This window comes from Epargyreus clarus, unplaced genomic scaffold (assembly GCF_041222505.1).
Source record: "Epargyreus clarus isolate Ecla_fem2 unplaced genomic scaffold, WU_Ecla_fem_2.2 ptg000029l, whole genome shotgun sequence".
In the NCBI taxonomy this organism is placed as follows: domain Eukaryota; kingdom Metazoa; phylum Arthropoda; class Insecta; order Lepidoptera; family Hesperiidae; genus Epargyreus; species Epargyreus clarus.
The window spans coordinates 3,872,200-3,890,008 of NW_027332235.1; the positions used below are offsets into that span (position 1 = coordinate 3,872,200).

The window sequence follows — 17,809 nt, forward strand, 5'->3', positions numbered from 1 at the left end:
ACTAAAATTAATGGCTTACAGTTCTCCGAACGTTAACTCATTAACATAGTAATAATTTTAGTAAAAGAATAACGAATTGTTGCCTTCCAAATATAGTATCGTGGGACGGCGCCTGGTTTCCAGTGCTATGTTCATAAATAACAATTTACTGACTTAATTATATTCTTGTACAATTGACTTACTGACTAGTTCCAGTTTTAACTGGATATTTCATTAATTATAACTACTGTGATATTATAAAAAGTTAAATGTTTCTTACGATATTTGTGAAATGAAAAGATGAATGTATATAACTAGTTATAAACTTTTATTTTTTTGTTAGGTCTTAATGATCATCATCATCATCATCATCAACCCATTACTGTCCCACTGCTGGGCACGGGTCTCCTCTCAGAATGAGAAGGATAAGGCCATAGTCCACCGCGCTGGCCAAGTGCGTATTGGTAGACTTCACATACCTTTGAGATTTTTTTTTTTTTATAATGATAATAATGGTCTTAATGATAGGGATGTTGAACTAACTGATAGAGATTAGAGTCTTGATGTCGATGTCGGCCATACGTGCGTTGCTATCTTTGAGAACTAAGTTGGAGTACCTCGGTGTAAGTAGATGTCTCTTACTACTACAGCTCTTAAAGCGGAACACAGCGCTCAACACTTCTGATATTAGCTTGAGATAGGTGAAGCGGTCGAGCCTCCTGTGTCGAACCACAACGGGTTCTACTTCTTAGCATAGCACCTTTTTCGATCAGCAGCATGTCAGCGCTTTATAACATTTTACAAACGTAGCTTCTATACTTATGAAATAGCTTATTTCCTTATAGGTGGAATAGGTTTATAGAAACATCCGACAAAGGCTTGTCGCGTAGAAGTAAGTTGTATCAATGCGCAATAAAATTCTTCTGATACGGAAAGATATATATGTACATCGTGGTCATAATAGTTGTACGAATGCGCTCTTGCATACTTCCTCATACTAGTCAAAGACCCGACTAAACTATCGCCCAAACAAAGTCTGTAGTTTGCGTGGGATCATACAATATTGCTTCGATACGAATCGCCAGCTAAGATTTCGTCGATAGACAAACCATTACCTATTCGGTAAAACGTAATGGACGTTGTGGGTTACCCACTTCGCATTGTCGATCGGCAGGTGGTCGGCGTTTCGCAACCGATCGTGCCAAATATCATTAATCTCTCAATCATTAGCCCACGAAGAATGGACCACAATCGGATGATAAGTATTTTAATTAAATACGAGTGGAACAAGACAGCGCGGCGGGCGCAGTGTGAGCTTGATTGTGTAACTTAGTCTTACTTTTGGAAATGATTGTTTTTTTATCGCATTAAAAATACGTACAGCCGAACATAGCTATTTCTTCCTTTTCGAAATATGTGAAAAACATCTCGTTCACGGCACCAACTTTTGGGTCCAAAAGTATTCCATCTTTCAAGCTAGATATTTTCATAATTCCATGGAAATCGGTAAAAGAGTTTCGACATACATGTCGCATTTGCAAATACTCGTATTGTTATTGAAGAACAATTAGAACAATTAGTTGCCCAAACAATGACAATTGGTTTCGCACCAACCCTAAAAATATAAGTGAATCACTTCATGTAAGAGTAATAACTTGTGTTACAGCATTACGAATAAATATTGTGTATGCAATCTTTGATTCTGTAACGAATGTAGAACTATTTGTGTGTTCTCTTTTCACCCATGTTTATCTCAGTAAGATTAATGAAGTCTGCTAAACTAAATCTTCTGTTAAGTAATAAGTGTAACAGGCAGGTGTTACGATAGATGGACGGACAAACACGTCATGATATAAGTGATATAACGTTCTGACGCGTGTCCGAAGTTGTCACGACTATCGACTTCCGACGGCTATTTCAATGAATTAGGTTTATTGCCGTTACTAATGTTACCCATCAATTAACTTTTCTGTTAAGTCGAATCTTTTATATGGGGCTTGTTGTATCGCCGCTGGACAATAATAAGACATAGCATTGAAAGGTCAAATTACCGAAGTAGTTTTTGGTGTTTAATGTCAATGATAATCCGATTATACTACAAAGGTTGTAGAATATCGTACAGTTACGTAGTTACTACCACATTAATTTTTGCCTTATAAAAGCAGCGCACTCCAACCTAAACCTCATTTGTATACAACGCATTTGTTATCGACATCAGATAGGAGTTCAATCCTTTGGTATTCTTGGACGACAGGGGTCACTTAATTAGGTGGATCGCAAGCATTTTTTTTTTATATTTAAGCCTAACGATAAAGCAGATGTGCTACCTGATGGAAAGCCAGTCACCGTCGCCTATGGATATTTGCAACACCAGAGGAGTCTCCAATGCATCGTCAACTATGAAGGAGAGCTCATTTTGCGCCTTTTTTTAAAGAGTCCTATGTCATAGCGCTCAGCCACATAGCCAGCCACATAGTCATAGCGGAAGCTCATTCCACATCTTACACGTTCTTGGCCAGAAAGTCTGTGCAAACTCAAGCTCATTTATTAATGACTAAGTGAAGCTCGTAATAAAATTAATAAATGTAGATGTTACATTACGTCTACGTCTCCATCCAAAGGACATGAATGGAATGCGTTCCGTACCGTAACATTTGCCCCGCTAACCTTGAGGTGTGCGGGCGCGCGTGCGTGAAGCGGAACGAATGCGTGCACGGTGCGGACTCTTCGAACTTAACGTGTCAATTGAGAATATATGTGATGCATATTGTTTAAGTATATTAGTATCTGTATATTTGTTGTTGGTTGGTCGAAACATATCGTAACATACAGCCAAAAATAATGTTTCTATATTTGTATTTGGTTCGAGATGATTGACAGTTCAAAAAAGGAGTTATAACCGATCCTAAAAATATATTCGTTGTTATTGAAAACTAAATAACTAAGGATAGTTTCCCGAAGTCGATTTGTCATCAAGATCATGTATTTGGCGACGCAGGATAGGGGAACTTCTTATGCAGACAGCATTCATTCTTGTACATGAATGGCAAACATACATTTTTGGTATTTGTTTGTTAAGTTTTCAAAGACGTGTGAAGTCTTATCTGGTCTTGGCGAGCCAGGAAACTTAAATCTCCTTAATGTATATAAGCATCCGCACGCGGTAGACACTATTTCGTTTCACAATAAAGCTTTTCATAGGATATTGTAATCAATTAAACGAAAACAATTAGTCATCACAGCCACACTCGGAGCGTAGCCTGGAGGTCTAATGCAAAGATGAATACGCAGATACCTTTTTTTTTTTTTACGAGGGGGAAACCTTCAAAAGGTACCCGACGACGTGGGAGCGACGCCGGGTTATGTGGGATTTTTACCGCACTAAAACCCCCCCGGTGGTCGTCCTCAACGCTTGTTGGAGAACTCCGGGATCTCCGAGGGAACACAACCGGAGTAGATAACGATCACGGCGGCATTGCGACGTGGTTGGACTAAAATAATATATGCGTTGTCCCCGGAGCGATTATTTCAAAATTGAGTCTAGTTTGAGCCAAGTCTGTAGGTATTTGGCAAAGTAAACGGGAAACTTGATCGAGCGCCCGCCTGCGAACTAGTTTTGGACTGGGCGGTGTTGCGACACCGCGGCGCATTGCAGGGCGTTGTCAGGGCTTTCGCGTTTATAGTATTCGTCTAAATTCTAGAAGGATTCGACGGGTTTTTAGGGCGTTTATATGAGTTTGAAGGAACAAAAGATTCGGTTGTCCTATGGTTAGGTCATTCCCGCCAATGGATATCTGTAGTCGATACCAAATAGACTTTAAGTACTAACAGATTGGTTACAGATGCGTTGTTACGGTACTTGTTTGAAATGATTTTCGTGAGTCTCTTAGCGCATCCTTCAAACCGCGGTATATGTAGCGCGTGACATTGTTGCTACTATGCAGAAATAGGTGGTGATAGCGGAGTTTAACGGTGAAGGGCTCATCCTTCCTTAAGGTTTATGTATTAAAAGTTGTCATACATCCAATGTTACATAAGTCACAGGTGCCAACCTAAAGGTGCAAAGTCGCAGGTGCAAGCCGATCATAAATCCGTTGTTGCCCTTGAATATCAGGTCTTGTTATAAGGTGTTGTCAAGGCTGGTCGTTGGCCCTGTGGCATATGAGAGGTCCTGAAAATGTTTAATGAATAATAAGTAATTTGACCTACATTTTTGTTGTAGTAGTATTAAAAATTAATTAAGTAGCTAGTTACATTTAGGCATGAAAGAAATTCAACGCGAGACAAATTAGATGAAATCAACGAAAAACGTGCAATAAACGCAGCCGCTCTCACGCGACCAGACGACATAAACAGAACATCGCGCTAGATCTATAAAAAGCCGAGATTAAACATACAAAACCCGAGCGCGCAACACAATGAGCCCGCCATAAAAACGACCAAAATTGGTAGTTTAATTATGAAAATAGTTGACCCGTCCGACCCGCGCGCCGCGGCCCGACACGACGCGAGACGCACCACGGCCGCTGTTTCATTAGATTTGCGAAATCGAGTGAATTAGAGCAGCAATTTGTGTGTGCGACGTGTCCCTGCCCGGATTAAGGCACAATCGGTTGCGCAAACGTCCGCATGTTGACAAATACACCGAAGGTGGTAGAACCCTCCGTGGTTCGAGTGCGTAGGCATCACCGCAACATCTTTTGAAGGTGGTAGAACCCTTTGTGGTTCACTCCGGCGGCACCACCGCCACACCTATTTCTACCTAATAATAGCAGTGTAAGGCGCTGCTGTGTTGCGATTTGAAGGGTGTGGAAGGAAGTGGTAAGGAAGACAGACTTTTCCGAGGCGTTCCAGCTTAGTCCTCAGGGGTAGCGGCGCAACTGTGGCCGACCTCAGGTAGGAATATCTAATCCTATCTGGGGTTGATTACAGATGTCCATGGGCGGCAGTAGCCACTTACCATCAGGTGGACTGCATGCTCGTTTGCTATTCCTTTATTATAAAAAGAAAAGTCTATTACGGTATAATATACCGGCTGTGTTTGTTAGGTGTGACAAGGGAGACATATGAGATGGTCCGAGGTCCTCTAAAATAGTAGCGCAACTGTAACTGAAGTATTTTAATCAATATGAAATAAACCTGATGTCGATTACAACAGAATCGCTGCTACCTCAAAAGAAAGTGAGGCGGTTGTGGCACCAAGAAGTTAGGGTGGAATTACGAACGTTATCATACATAAAATTATTTTGTCTCTCTTGGTTATAAAAGAACTTTTAACGCTATCACTTACACGAAGTTATTTTATTTAGTCTTCACGGGTAACAAAGCCTTTTAAAAACACATAATAATTGCATTTTAATTTCTTCTCGTTACAGAAATAATAACTGTCCAATTCATCTTATAATTTTATGAAATTGGAAGTGACAATACTTACATTTTATAGACATTTAATTTATGTAATCTTTTAAAAATTTATATTTATGACGCAAGTGGAAAGGGTAAATCCTTACCTTCCTGGTATTTTAGTAATGTTCTTTTAAAATAATATTCCAATGCAATATTTAATTTGAATATAAAAATGATTCATGAATGAATATTATTTTTAATGCTACCAACAATCCAGAAATAGCCCTAAAGCTCCCAATGGTTGAACCGATATTACAATATTAGCGATAACATAGTTATCTTTAAGCATTTTATTTTTTATCTCTATTTGCACTGAAACGCGTTGAAGTCTTTTATTTCAACTTCCTCTTAAATCGAACAATAATACGTTGAAATTGACACACGAGTTATTTCAGAGTATTTTGTTACATAACAGGTTTGGTTTATCGGCGTCTATTCTGTACGTACCTGAAGGTATTAGTGGACAAGTGTTGTGATGTTGCACTGCGTTCGTGGAATATTGGTGTAGTGGTTTAGCCACGCATTATCTCTTTGAGATAAACCGGTTTTATTTGAACTTCTCCAGTATGTAGTATAAATCTATGTTCTAATTTGAAGGTTTTGGTAAGGAAGATAATATTCCTACTTATGCCCATTATTAATAATCGATCTATCCACCACCATTTATTTTGCCTACTTGAGATCGAAAAATTACATGGTCAAATGTCAAATTCGATAATTAAATTATTGAATAAGTTGGATATGGATATTGACGGGTAGAAACGCATCTATGGCTGATTTCAGATGGGACTCTAATCTTATCTGGGATCAATTATAGATGTGCGTGGATGGCTCTGGATATTTCCCGTCAAATATACTGCATGCTCATTTGCTATTTCTTTAAAATAAAAACAGGGATTAAAGTTACTTATGTTATGTTATGTTTTGTTCTGAAACATAACCGTGCAATTAAATCCATGCATGCGGTTGCATGCTGACGTGGCTCCGTGCATAATCCTGTCAATAAAGCTTGTGCATATCGAATTGCATCTATCGAGTGCACCTTTCAGTATGAATCGGCGCGTTTAATGGCGGTCTCTAATCACGGGTGGCGTGGGCGCGCCCGGTTTGCTTGCGAAACCGTTTGTTATGCGAATTGTTTGAGCTTCGCGATGCATATGGCTGTCTGAATGTGATGAATGTCTGGCTCTATATATATGGTGTGTATATGGTGGTTTAGCGGTTTTTGTTTATGGATTTTATTTCTTATTTTGTACATTACTTTTATTAAATAAAGTAGTACATGTTAATTAATTTTTAATATATTTTAGCAGTGGCTAACCCGTCGATTGCAATGAAAAAATTGGGGACTTTTTTCAGTCTACAATTGTCAGAGGGATACTTTTTCGAAAAGCCTGACTTATTTTCGCTGGCTGGCAGCGAAATAAATTTGCAATTTGTAGATTACATATTTATATTCATCTTCTTCTATTTTTAAGTCTAAACACTGGTGAGTAGAAGCCTAGCAGTCAAGTGGGTAGGCCTTAAAACAGGATGAGGCCATAAATAACCTTTATATTAAGTTAATCTAATTATTTATTGCACAATGTATCAACATTACAATTACAACACTATTGAAGACCTCGTCCCTATTGCATTATTTATTTTTTTGAATGTTTTGCGATGTTTGTTTTAAAACGCAAAGGTTAACCTTTAACAAGATGATTATAATATGGAGTACTTTGCTCTTACACAATTAGATTATTTTTATAATAGAAGCGTAACATATAAACACTTAAAATTAAGTGGCCATTACCGTCCATGAAAATTTGTAATCGACGCCAAATAGAAGACAATCTGCCAAGGTTAATTACAAATCATTTGTAGCAACATACAATAGTAGAAACTCGGCCTCTCGATCGAAGGGTCCGATGTTTAAATACCAGGCACACACCTCTAATTTTCAAAGTTAAGTCCGTATTATAACTTAATTATCACTTACTTAAACGGTGAAGGAAAACATCGTGAGGAAACCTGCATACCTGAGAGATGTACAAAAAAATCTCAAAGGTAGGTATGTGAAGTCTTGTCCCTGTAGTTCCGGGACTAGAATAGGGCTACGGTATCCCCTGCCTGTCGTAAGAGGCGACTAAAAGGGGGCTTACGGGGTTGCGGGCGGCAAGAGTGGGAGCTCGAACGGCCCGGCCAGCGGCCCCGGGAAGGACGACGGTATGTGTGGTCGCATACCGACGTACACACCAGATGGTGTGGCGAGCGTCAAGCAGTGAAGTCTACCAATACTCACTTGGACAGTGCGGTGAACTATGGCCTACTCCTTTTCATTCTGAGAGGAGACCCGTGCCCAGCAGTGGGACAGTAATGGGTTGATGAGGATTAAGTAGTCATTACCTTCTATGGAATTTGACACCAAATGGAAGACAATTTCTGCCTTAGGTTAATTACAGATTTGTAGCAACTTACAATAAAGTGCTTTATAATTGTTATCATCAATGAAGCGTGTCAAAGATGAGTTAAATACGTGATATTGTTCACGGAGGATCATCGCGACACGTCTTTGTGATGTGTCGTGATCGACACCACGACGTCGTGACGCGTGATGTAGTCTAGTGATCCCGGAGTCATTGATTGTCGTTATCATTCGTATGCACGAGCGCATCTCGAAATGTTGTTGTGAACAGTAGCTATTGTAGGTTTAAAATGAAGAGACGTTTTTCAATTTCGAACGTTACATTGCCAGCAGAATGAAAATTTTAGTATGGAACCTAGACTTATTAAAATGCAAAATGTATTTTTGTTTTGTGTGTCAGCACCATCCGAGTTTTATATTTTTATGAAATGGAGGTAGCAAGCGAGTAGACAGTCTTTTTGATGGCAAGAAGCGATTGACACCCACGGTGGACATTCATAATCAATCTTTAATAGGATTAAAGTACTATATCAGAGCAGCCACAGTCACGTTGTTACCTTTAGGGAATAACTTGGAAGAAGTCATTTGTCTCTTTACAAACCAAATCACAGCAGCGCGTGATAACTGATAGTTAAGCAGAAATAGGTAATATTGTGGTGCCATTCGAGTCGACCCAATACAAGTGCTACCTTAAAAGTGTTTATGCCATAAGTCATACTAATTGGTTGTTAAAATAATTACTTTCACGTGGGTGGAGGGAAAACCGAACACACTCCAGTTCTGTCATCGGTGTATTAATAACGACTGATCTAATACCTAATAAATCCAATAAATGCATAGTGTGACGATTGATTTTATTGCGCGCCGCTAATTATTAAAACAAAGACGATATCTCACAAACACTAATAGGTTCGTACTACTACTACTACTAATAAAAATAAATATACATATGATTTATAGATGGCTGCATGGTATAGCATAAGTCTCTCCAAAATTGGAGAAAGTGTATTGGTGAAGGGGGTACGGGTTAGGGCATACGCCCACTGCTTCTGTCTCAGGAGTGAGCGCAAGTCCTTAGTGGTCAACCCGTGTCGCGTGTTTTGAAACCGCCAATGATAACATACTGGGAACATATACATACTTTAGTCATTAGCGACCATCGGCATTACTAATGATCGCGCGTAAGGTAACTAAATTTTTGGCAATCTTTTTTATCTACCTTTCCCCATGCGGAGATATGCGCGCATTATTATTATAATTTCAGTCTGATATCCTTACAATCTTAAATCTGACAAAATATGTTCATACATTTCTAAGATCACCTATTTATTTTTGTATTTTTTGTCCATAGAAAACTTAGCGCCATCGGAGTTGAAGAAACTTAGAAACAAACAGAGGAAAGCAAAACGTAAAGCGGAACAGGAGAACGCCCTCGCAGCACAGGTTCAGGTAAAGATATTCTTTGCTTTATTATTCGATTGAGGTGGGATCGAGCAGTATGCTCATATCAACTTGATGTTAAGTTGCCACTGCAGTGCGTAGGTATCTACTTTTTTTTTTATAATATAGGAGTAGCAGACGAGCATGCAGTCCACCTGATGGTAAGTGGCTACTGCCGCCCATGGACATCTGTAATCAACCCCATATAGAATTAGATATTCCTACCTGAGTTCGGCCACAGATGCGCCGCTACCCCTGAGGACTAAGCTGGAATGCCTCAGAAAGGTCTGTCTCCCTTACCACACCCTTCAAACCGGAACACAGCAGCGCCTAACGCTGCTGTTATAAGGCAGAAAAGGTGTGGCGGTGGTGCCGCCGGAGTCGAACCACAAGGGGTTCTACCACCTTTATAAAATTCAAATCCGTTAAAGTTTAAATACCACTAAGCTCTCGTTTTTCAAGTGTCACTTGATCGCATTATAAGAAAGAGTTTATCTATTCATCGTGTAACTAACGTATGACACGATCACAATTCGAATGCATACAACTATTCGAATTATAGCGTTAAATTTAACTAGACGTTAGACAGGAGAGTTGGATTCTTATATAAGTTTTTTTTTTATATATAATATAGGAGTAGCAGCAGTTAGATAATTCCTACCTGAGGTCGGCCACAGATGCGTCGCTACCCCTGAGGACTAAGTTAGAATGCCTAAGAAAAGTAGTCCCTTTAGTAGTCCACACCCTTTATACCAGAACACAGCAGCGCTTAACGCTGCTGTTATGAGACAGAAATAGGTGTGGCGGTGGTTCCGCTGGAGTCGAAATACAAAGGGTTCAACCACCTTCAAAGTCTATGTATCATAAATTGTTGTGATTTGTGATTAATTCTTCATCGGAGTAACCTGGCCATATTGTATAAGTACACCATTGTCATTCCAGGTGAAACGAGAGCAGCACCACAAGGCGCGGCAACAGCAGGAGCAGGGTGATCCGGAGGCGCCACAGTTGGACGAGCTCATCCCGGACAAACTAGCCAGGGTAACACATTGTTATAATTTTAAAATTTACTTATCAATTCTTGCTGTTATTGTAGCAAACTAGCATTCTCTGGTGGTAAGCGAATCATTGTACTCCAAAGATATTTGTAATTTAAAATAAAGCATTAGAGTTATATTTAATTCAGTTGGCAGTCCACTTATAAGTTTTCCCTTCCTTGATACAAACTTAAAGTCATAAGTATAGTTTAAAAACTAAGAACCACGCTAAAATCGCTCAAGGAAATCAATCCTGGTGATCCTGGTGAGGAAAATGTAACAAAATTATTAAAATCGTATATTGTCATCGGTTTTTGAGACGTGTTCAAAATTTTAAATCAATTTGACCGTTCAAAGAGGGTAAAAATCGATTTTGAAAGATTCCGTTACATACATACATACAGGTCAAGCTAATAAAAGCGTGGTAAAAATACAGCTACGCGTCTTTACGCGTAGATATACTTTATGATAGTATCTTTATTCTATCATATTTGACGGTAGACGTTGTTCTGTGCAGACAGCTGGGGTTATTTAATAATGTTTCGTAGAAAAATATTTAATATAAAAATTTCATTCATAAATTAACAAATAGGTAATCAATGCTCGGTAAAATTATTAAAAAAAAACAGAGACGACGGTTTTAAGAAAATTTTGCTATTTTAAGTTTTTTGACATTTTCAGGTGGAAGATCCCTTAGAACAAGCAATCAGATTCCTGTTGCCGCTGCGCACCCTAGCCGCGGATAGAATAGATACACACTTAATGGCCTTCGAAATATATTATAGGAAAGGTAATACACTACTCTCTTATAAGGTGAAGAGGTATCATGAGGATAATGGAAAAGTTCAAGAGAGAAGGAAATAGTAAAGTATCAGAGGGGTTTAAATACGATGTCCCTGTATTTCCGGGACCAGAATAGGGCTACGGATATCCCGGAGTCTTTTACGCAGCGCCGAGGACGGCCACCGGGGGGGTTTTAGTGCGGTGATAATCCCACATAACTCTGTGTTGCTCCCACGACACCGGGTACCTTCGGAGGTTTCTTTCTCGAAAAAAAAAGTGTTTAAATACGAGGAAGAGTATGGGCATAGCTATAATTTTGTTAAAGTGATCTAGCAGAAAAGGTGTAATTGACGGCTAAAAAAGAAGGTTGATTCATGTCTTATTGTTTTACTCTATGTGGAAGGGAGGATAAGGGGGATTTTTTTCTTCGAAGATATTTCCTTTTTTCACTAATGTTGGAGGGTGGGGGTGTTTGCACTAAATAAGTTCATGACGGCGAGGTGTAAGTATAAAAATATAAGTTTAAGCCAATTCTCAATCTATCACTTGAACATTTTCCAGAGAAACCCCTGCTGATGCTGCAGAGCATAAAGCGCGCGTGGCGGTTGAACAGCACCCACGAGCACCTGCACGACTGCCTCGTGCGCTTCCGCAGCTGGCTCGACGACTCGCTCGCTACGTTGCATCCCAGCGTCGCGGCCGTTCTCGACGCGGAGACGCAACCGGTACGTTGGCTACGTACATAAGTATAGATATCTCACCGCCTTGTAATTGAAGGAAGCCATTGAATTGCTTAAACGGCTGACAATTCAATGGTCAGCCATTCAATGGCTGTCATGGTGTAATTTACGCGGAACAATGCCGACATGCGCAGTTAAGAAACGAAATCGAAGAAAAAGTGCGGAGAAATATCGTTTCATTTGTAAATAAATGTTCTAAAAACTACATTTTTTAAATATTTTTCAAACATAAAGATGACAGTGACAATTTCAATTCTCAAAGTTGGTTACATTTTCTTGTGAGGAGTGAGTAATCTTTACTAATCTATGGTTGGCTACATAAAGAGTCTACTGATCAACGGTCTTGACAAAGATTAGTAGTTGGTGAACCATTGTAAAATATGTGTATGCATATGTATATGTAGGAGTTGAGTAAATGTTCATAAATCTTCCACTTCCAAATTGTTTGTTGATCGTTTTAATCCAAAATGCTGATTGAACACTCTAAAATTTGATAATTTTCAGTTGGTGCAGGATTTTGTCATATTGACGGAACGTTTTAGAATAAATAGTTAAGAAAATCAATAAATATATTTTGAGTTAATTTTCTGAGGTTAATCTTCAATATAAAGCGATATCCTTGGCAACCCATTATTATGGCTTTTTTGCATATTTCGACGATATTTTATTTTATCGATGAAAAAATGACCTATTTTTAATAATTACAGATGAAATTTGACGATTAGCCGAAAGTTTGTAACAGAAAAATTTTAGTATCTAGTAAAGATTATTATGAAGTGCAATCAATTGCACGTTATTTAAAAAAATATATGATATGTGGTTTATGTCTAAAAAGATATGAAATTATATGATGTGTAAGATTTACCTTTACGATTCCCATTTTTAAATGAAACAAAATATTAAAAAACAATTAAAAACCTTCGTTTTTATTTAGAATATTGTGTATTTACACTAATATTATAAAGAGGAACACTTTGTTTGTTTGTTTGGTTGTAATGAATAGGCTCAAAACTACTGGACCGATTTTAAAAATTTTAAATTTTATATGAATTATATTTGATAAATAGATTTTGAGGCGGTACAAAGTTTGCCGGGTCAGCTATTGTAATATATGCTAACATGTTTGCAGATGTTCGGCGGTCGGTCAGCACTGAGCATGGCGGAGGAGTACGCTTCAGGCGCGGCGCTGCGCTCGCAGGCCGCTGCGTTGTGGGGCGCGCGGGCGCTGCGCCGCCTGCTGCCCGACCGCGAGGCGCAGGCGAGAGGCCTGGCGACCGCTCTGCACCTGCCCGATACCTCCATACAGGTATGTGAATACAACCCCTTCCCCTACCCTCCCCACTCTATTGTATGTTACATTGAGCGCACACAGCGCACGAGCTGCACACGCGCCGTTAAGAAAGTAAAAAAAGTAAAAGTAAAGTAAAAAGTACGCACACGTCAAGTATACGACGATGAATACGAGACAAAGATGACCACCCCCCTCCTCGACTCACTCTACTGTATGTTATATCGCACACATTGGGCGCACACAGCGCACGAGCTGCACGTGCGCCGTTAAGATGGTAAATAGTACGCACACATGCGAGCCTTCGACGACACGCATACACATCACCTTTATAACGTCACATACGTATCGTCCACATACACACACACACTCACACAACGTTGCGCAAGTACCACATTTATCGTCATTTACTCTTACTACATCACGCAGGTACCCATGCACATTTTGCATTTCTTAATAGGTACGGTACAAGTTTAACTCACTTACACGCCACAATAAACTCATAACCGCGAGGCGCAAGCGCAAAGTCTGACGAACGGTCTGCACTTCCCCGACACCTCCATACATGTAAGTTTCCATGGAAGAAATAGGTATAGTCCGCGACAAACTTCTAATCCGCTCTGAATTTGTTGCGCGCAGGTTTAGCCAGAGAGCCAATCCGGTCGAACACAACTACAAGCATATATTTCGTAGCAACAGTAAGGGTACACTAACGCAGCTATGTAACCGTGAGCGAGTGGGGGCAGCGGAGGTTTCCCGCGCTGACTTCGTCCCGCTAGTATCTGCAATTTGCTGTTGCGGCGCAACTCGTTTCTATATTCAAAGCGGACTAGAATTATAGCGCGGACTATACATGTTCCAGACACATGTATAGATGCAACATGCGTCATGCTTACGTATGCCATATAACTCACTGCACACCACATACTACTAACATATACCACGTACCAATGTTTGTGTAAGTGTATACGGCGTTTTACAATACACAGGTTCCAAATACACTTTACACACAAGCATACACTTTTAAATATCTCCATAGGTACAGTACCTACACGTTCTCGTTCGTCCTATCCACCCACACATACACTACTGCACTATCTTACACCCAATGAGAACACACGTCGCGTACCACACGCATATACACAAACAAATGCCACAGACAATAAACTGTAACTCACTTCTTCCCGACATATCTGTAAGACAGACCTGGTACCGCAAATAAAATACAGCACATACTTACGTATATCTTAGGTACGAAAAGTAAAATTGCATTCTATTATTTACAGCACAAATCTAATATGGTAATCTTTTGTTTCCAGGGTTGCATAGACGTACTAGAGAGCCTCAGGGAGGGAGAGTTCGGCGCATGCGAAGAGGACATAGAGCGGTACGTGGAAGCTTGTCGCACCAAGTTCCCGTACGCGATCGCCTTCCAGCCGCCCGCTCCCGCTCCCGCAAGCCCCGCCCCCGGAAGCCCCGCCCCCAACCACGTCGCGGACGACTCTCCTCTGCAGCCTAAAGAAATCTCCGTCAACAACTGAAACTCTACGGCCGCATCGCCAAACTCTATGGCCGCTCGGTCGGGTGGAGCGCGGGCGGGACGACTAAACACAACTCAGAGTAATCATACAGTATAGAGCGAGACTCGAATACGAAGAAGGCACACGTCAGAACACCATCTCTGGTGTAATAACAGGCATTATTCAGGTTCAAGTGGAGTGTTAATAGTAAATATCGGTCAGGTGAAATGTGTTGTGAAAACTACTTTATTACATTACATAACAAAGCTAATGGAAATCGCTATAGAACATATGAATTACATGCCTACGATTCGTTCCAAGGTATCGTCGGTATGGAGGTCTTCTTTGTTAACTATTACTCTGAGATACACACCCATGATGCAACATTTAGATACACGTCGAACATAGATGAATAGACGCGAATACAAGTATGTAAATGACTTACTTGAGTGAATTCGCCACAAATAATGAATCCGTTCTCTGTGCGGTATCGAAATGCGTTTGTTTTCGTGTGCGACGTTTACGTACTTTTTTGTTCGGCAACTTACTCGACGAATTGTTCGCGATAATCTAAATGAAGTTTAAGTGTTAGTGCAAGTTACTCGCCGAACGTTCAGGGGGTCATAAAGTTTGGCGCGTATGAAATATAGCGTCGATTTCAATAACATGTACATAGATTACTGTCTACACTTTTGTAAATCAAAATGTTTTCACCGATCGTAAATTCGTAATATTTTACTATAAAAAGGACAGCTGATATCTCTTGTATTTCCCGTGTGATATAGCAATAACATATCCCAAATTAGGTTAAAAAATTGACGTGTTATTGAAATCGAATGTAAACCTGCGATGCGATAGGATTCCACGACCCAACACAGCCCGCTCGGCCGCTTAAAACTCACTGTAAAATGTTTCTCAATCTCTGGAACTAATTAATGGAATGGTGAATGGATTGGATTTTTGACACATCTCAAAACAATTACGATGGCAAACAAACAACACAAATTGCTGAAGGCAATCATATATTATAACACAGACTTTGTAGTAGAGATTTCATAATTTTATGTATGAAATTTGTTATAAATACAAATTAGATATTTGTACACTGACGAATTTGAAATACAATATGTCCGCCTGTCGTGACGTCACGATATATGACTTACTCTCAGTCAATTTTTTTTAAAGATACTTATTTGTATGTAGATTTCATACCCTCATTCATAGGAAGTTTATTTTCAGAAATCAATTAATGAATAAATTCAGAAGTTCGCTCCCATTCTACCCTAAATATGTTTTATAATACTTAATTTCTACCATGTAGAACAGTACAGAATAAAAATTTGAAATAAGTTTTTTTTATAAAATTGTTTTTATAGTATATCACAATGTCATCATTTGCAAGATACGAATGTTTAGTTGAGTGTAAATGAAATAATTGGACACGTAATTATATAAATATTTTACAAATCATATATTTTTAGAAATGTGTCAAGAGCCCAATTCATTCGGAAGGCGTTCGTTTGTTTTAAATTCGGTGGTAGTCATATCAGAGTAAAAGTATGTCACAAAGACTAAAATATGGGTGTCCAAATAATACTTTTGAAAACCTCCTCTTCAACATGACACCATGGTGAACATCAACTAAACAGACAAATAAATAATTAGGACAATTTTTATATCATTAAAAATACGGTTTTAAGAAGTCAAATGTCAATTCCTCACACCAGTTTATATAAATAAACTGCATTATTCGTTTATTTATGGGTTGTACCTAAGTCACGCAAATGTACAGTCTTCCAAACCTCTCCCCTCCCTTTCTTCATCTGATCCCCCCACCCCATGTGATGTCAGAAGCTTACGAATTTTAATTATCTTTTTTAATTAAAATATAAATGACGTCACGATGCTTGCAACTGACTCTCCCCACCCCCCGTTCCCTCCATTCCTTTAAACACATGACTGGTCTATGAAGATCATCCCTAATATTCAGGTATTATTTCAATATCAGTCTCTTTATTTTGTCCCTAATAAATAAATGTTAACGATCCGCTATACAGAATTTACAAATATTAATCCAATATAGACTTTTATAGATTACATTTTGGATACTAACTCTGCGCTTTATGTATATTTTATATACATTTTGTGATATATGTTGATCAAATTTTTAATACTAACTATACCCAAGGTGGATTGACGTTAGAAGGTTGTCGATATCGAAACTACTACTTCCAATTGTAATTAATATAAGCAATTAACACTGCGAAAGTTACAGTTCACAATTAAGTATTCTTTATTAGTAATAAACTTTGGAACAATTATTAGGTCCTATTTATTTTATATCATAGAAAATTCGTAGGTTTTTCACCTCGATTTCTTATATTTTGACAATTCGAGACAACAAATGAGTAAATTTCACTGTCCAATGTGAACTTTTAATTTATTAATTATTATATACTACCTGACACGGCAAACTTTGTACCGCCTCAAAATCCATTTATCAAATATATTTCATATAGAATATAGCCTATGTTACTCGTGGATAACGTAGCTTTCGAATGGTAAAAGATTTTTTTAAATCGGTCCAGTAGTTTTTGAGCCTATTCATTACAACCAAACAAGCAAACAAAGTTTTCCTCTTTATAATATTAGTGTAGATTACGTTACCATCTCTCTTAATCCTTGTGCTCTGCTAGTGTATTTTATTATTTTTGAATTTGTCTTCAATATGTATTTTTATATTTAGTTCTGTCAGAGACTTCTAACACAGTTACGTAGGTATTTGCTGTTTGTAATAATGTTTTGTAATTGTAAAGATAGGGCAATTCGTTGTGTTAATTCTCTGTTAAAACATGTTAAATTTTTGAAATAATTATAGGAAATTTAATGGTTCCCATAAACAATCAAGCAATACATGTAATAGGAACAAAATACCTATTTGCCTTGTTAAATTACGAAGTAGATTTAATACATGACTTGTATTAGGATTGATCGTCATTAAGATACTTATGTATTGAAATAAAAAATATATACCGTACATATATTTTTATATTGGCAAGATCTTGTAATTGGTATCAGGCGCTAAATATAAATAAAACATTACATGATACAACATAGGACAATGTAGATAAACAATATTATTTATCAGATATTGAAATTAAAGAAAATATTACCCACTTTAGATAAATATTTATATTGCAGTGGAAAGT

At 38.5% G+C, this 17,809-nt stretch overlaps 1 protein-coding gene across 1 annotated transcript in view; it reads left to right on the top strand.

The window, feature by feature from the left end:
- The window catches only part of LOC140754282 (N-alpha-acetyltransferase 15, NatA auxiliary subunit-like), a 113,497-nt gene extending 95,809 nt beyond the window's left edge, over positions 1-17,688 (top strand). The window contains exons 2-7 of the mRNA XM_073089253.1: positions 9,144-9,241; positions 10,175-10,273; positions 10,951-11,059; positions 11,614-11,777; positions 12,922-13,098; positions 14,400-17,688. Of these exons, the coding sequence (XP_072945354.1) occupies positions 11,032-11,059; positions 11,614-11,777; positions 12,922-13,098; positions 14,400-14,621 (591 nt within the window). The 5' untranslated portion in view covers positions 9,144-9,241; positions 10,175-10,273; positions 10,951-11,031 and the 3' untranslated portion in view covers positions 14,622-17,688. The remainder of the gene's footprint in view (positions 1-9,143; positions 9,242-10,174; positions 10,274-10,950; positions 11,060-11,613; positions 11,778-12,921; positions 13,099-14,399) is intronic.
- The last annotated feature ends 121 nt before the right edge of the window (positions 17,689-17,809 follow it).